Here is a 2,973-nt window from a genome sequence, read left to right as displayed (position 1 = left end):
TATTCTTTTAATTTGCCACATTTCCTCTCACGCTGTCAAAGTTCTGTACAAGTCCGTATGTTCGTTGTTGGACAAAAGTAAAGAGGAAAAAAAGAAATTTTTTGTGTCTAATTTATTGGCTATTAACTATAAATGAATCACGGAGGAAGTCTATCAAATTAACATACTAGTAAAATATCTATATGGTTATTAATGGTGTGAACGCACACTGTGACACTGCTTTCTTTGAAAGACCGTAAAACAACAGTTTTTGTTGTGTGTGGCTGATGCTGCTCTCAGAAGTTGAGCAAGAATTCAATAGAACAATCATTCCATCTGCTGTCATAACAAATATTGAAATTTGCTAAGCTTGCTGTCCAATTTCATTGGCATACCACTTTGTAGTACCTCTGTAGCGGTGCATGAATTCTCAAGGAAGGATTGATTTAATCAAAATAACTTTCACAGACAGGGGAGGGAGCTGAACGAGAAGCTGAGCTGAGGTAAGTGAGGAGGTAAGTGACGGAAGTGACGGACAAGGTAAGCGACTCATGTTGTAACTGACGTCAGACGCCGGAGATTTTGGCGGAAAATTAAAGCAAATGGTAGTTTAGATTTGAATAAATTCCATTAAGCTTCAGTATTACCAAATACACTTATCAATTGTCTTATAACTAACAATATTTGTCTAAATAATCTCCAACACCCTGGAGAACAACGGGGAGAGTTTAGAGGCTCTCCAAGATTACATTGATCAGTGCTTTCAGGGTCTCGTGATGAAGAAGGCCCAGAGTACAGCTTCCCCGGCCAAATCTGAGACGCCATTGTCGAAAAGACTTCGCCCGGCAGATTCCCCCGGCACAACATCGCCAGCCGGCAAAGATATTGCCGACATACTGGAGTCAATCGACAAGCGATTGTCCAGCTTCGACACAAGGCTGTCCTTGGTGGAGATTCTTCACCGGGAATTTAAATGCTTACGAGAATCACTGGAGTTCAGCCAGCAGCAGGTGGAAACGCTCGCTGCTGAAAATGCCACGCTAAGGGAGTCGGTGAAATGTCTCACAGAAAATGTTACCCAGCTCAATAGAGAAAATAAAAAAATAAAAGAAACAGTTATTGATCTACAAGCTCGTAGCATGCGTGATAATCTGGTATTTTCTGGTATTCCAGAAGCCGCTGGAGAGGACGCGGAGACCACGGTAAAAAGTAGGGCTGCACGATTAATCGTTAGAAAATCGCGATCTCGATTCATACTTATGTGCGATCTCATTTCCAAATGACAACGATTTAAAAAAAAAAAGACGACGACGATTGTACCGCATTTTGATCCGGGACGTAATCTGCATGAAAACAAGCGCTCCCTCTTCCTGCTCAACAAATGACAAGGGCGGAGCCTTATACCACGTAATACAGAAGCTGTGCCGTGATGCTCAAATTGGCAGGGAAAAAACAACGGAGAACACGTCAGGGATGACGAGAAAGTGACAGGAGAAAATTCGTCCCGGTCAACCACCCAAACATCAATAACGGGAACCTTATACAGCGCTTCCCTATACACGTCGAACTCCTGCAGGCACAAAGAAATTATGGAGGCTATTACTTATCACCTGACCAAAGATATATCAACACTGTGCAAAACGAGGGATTTAGGAAAATGATCAACACCCTAGACAACGCTACACAGTGCCGTCCGCAACTATTTTTCTATTGTTGCACTACCTGCTCTATACACGCAGTGTCGAGCAACGGTGGAGACGGAATTTCAAGCAGTACAACATTTTGCGGCAACCACAAAATGTGAGGCATTTATTGTTTTATGTTTATTTATTGTTTTATGTTCAGTTTCAACTGTTACGAAGTTGATGTGCAGTTAATAAGTGCAATAAATATTTATATTGGAAAAGAAAATCGTGAGAGAATCGTGATCTCAATTCTAAGCAAAAAAATCGTGATTCTCATTTTATGCAAAATCGTGCAGCCCTAGTAAAAAGCTTCATCAAAACCCACCTGAAGCTGCCGGAGGACACGGTGAAGAACATCGTCTTCGATAGGGTGCATCGCCTCGGCCCTATTCGGGCTGCGGCCGGGAGACCACGTCCTATCGTGGCCAAATTCGGCCACTTCAAACAAAAGGAACATGTGAAAAGCCGCGGCAGGGAATTAAAAGGAACGGACTTCAGCGTGAACGACCAGTTCCCCAAAGAGATCCTGGAACGACGCAGGGTCCTCTTCCCAATCCGACGCGGCTTCATCCAGAAGGGCTCCCGCGCCGTCATCGCTGTGGACCGGCTGTACGTGGACGGACAGCTCCACCGCGACCCCGACATCACTCCGTGGCTGTATTAACTTCACACCAGATAAGAATCCGCTACACCCTTTCCCCATCCACTCACACTAACTTGCATTAACATCTGTTTAACTTACCAGTATCAAATCGCATCTTAGGTGCGATATCATAGCAGAAGTAACACCGTCACTCTCCGTCAATGGTTTGATTGGAATGTTTCCAGGTTTTGTTTTGTTTCTCGTTTTTTCTTCTCTCTTCTTTCCCCCTCTTGTTTTTATGCTGCTCACCCTTGTCCTTGCTTTCTTTCTTTCTTTTTTCTTTCTTTCACTGCTTCGATCACCTGCTTCCACACTCATCCACAAACAACATCCTTTATTTCGATACATACGCACAGCACGATCACGCACAGTCATGCGCTCAACGGCAGCACATTTACATCAGTCAGACAGCGCACACAGACCTACAGGATACACACACTTAACCCAAGCATACTCATATTAGTAAATATGCAAACACATAGTCAGATTCAAGGAGCATTTCATCACACATTTCTTCTCTCTCTCCTTCTCTTTATTTATGAACAAGTGATGCACTCTCTCCACCTGTCTAAGCGACACACACAGCGCACACCCCTAGTTATACACAGACATCTATGGGTGCACTAAGATTCGTTACATGGAATGTAAATGGAGCTGGCTCCAGAG

General features: G+C 43.7%; 1 protein-coding gene across 1 annotated transcript; it reads left to right on the top strand.

Moving 5' to 3' along the window:
- Positions 1-499: 499 nt before the first annotated feature.
- On the top strand, positions 500-2,489 carry LOC120436477. The gene is made up of 2 exons (XM_039607491.1): positions 500-1,188; positions 1,973-2,489. The coding sequence occupies exons 1-2, from the start codon at positions 756-758 to the stop codon at positions 2,326-2,328; spliced, it is 789 nt and encodes a 262-aa protein (XP_039463425.1). The 5' UTR covers positions 500-755; the 3' UTR covers positions 2,329-2,489.
- Positions 2,490-2,973: the final 484 nt, after the last annotated feature.

Source organism: Oreochromis aureus, linkage group 23, assembly GCF_013358895.1.
Source record: "Oreochromis aureus strain Israel breed Guangdong linkage group 23, ZZ_aureus, whole genome shotgun sequence".
In the NCBI taxonomy this organism is placed as follows: Eukaryota; Metazoa; Chordata; class Actinopteri; order Cichliformes; family Cichlidae; genus Oreochromis; species Oreochromis aureus.
The sequence above is the reverse complement of the archived record's forward strand: the minus strand, read 5'-3'. Positions and strand labels throughout refer to the sequence as shown.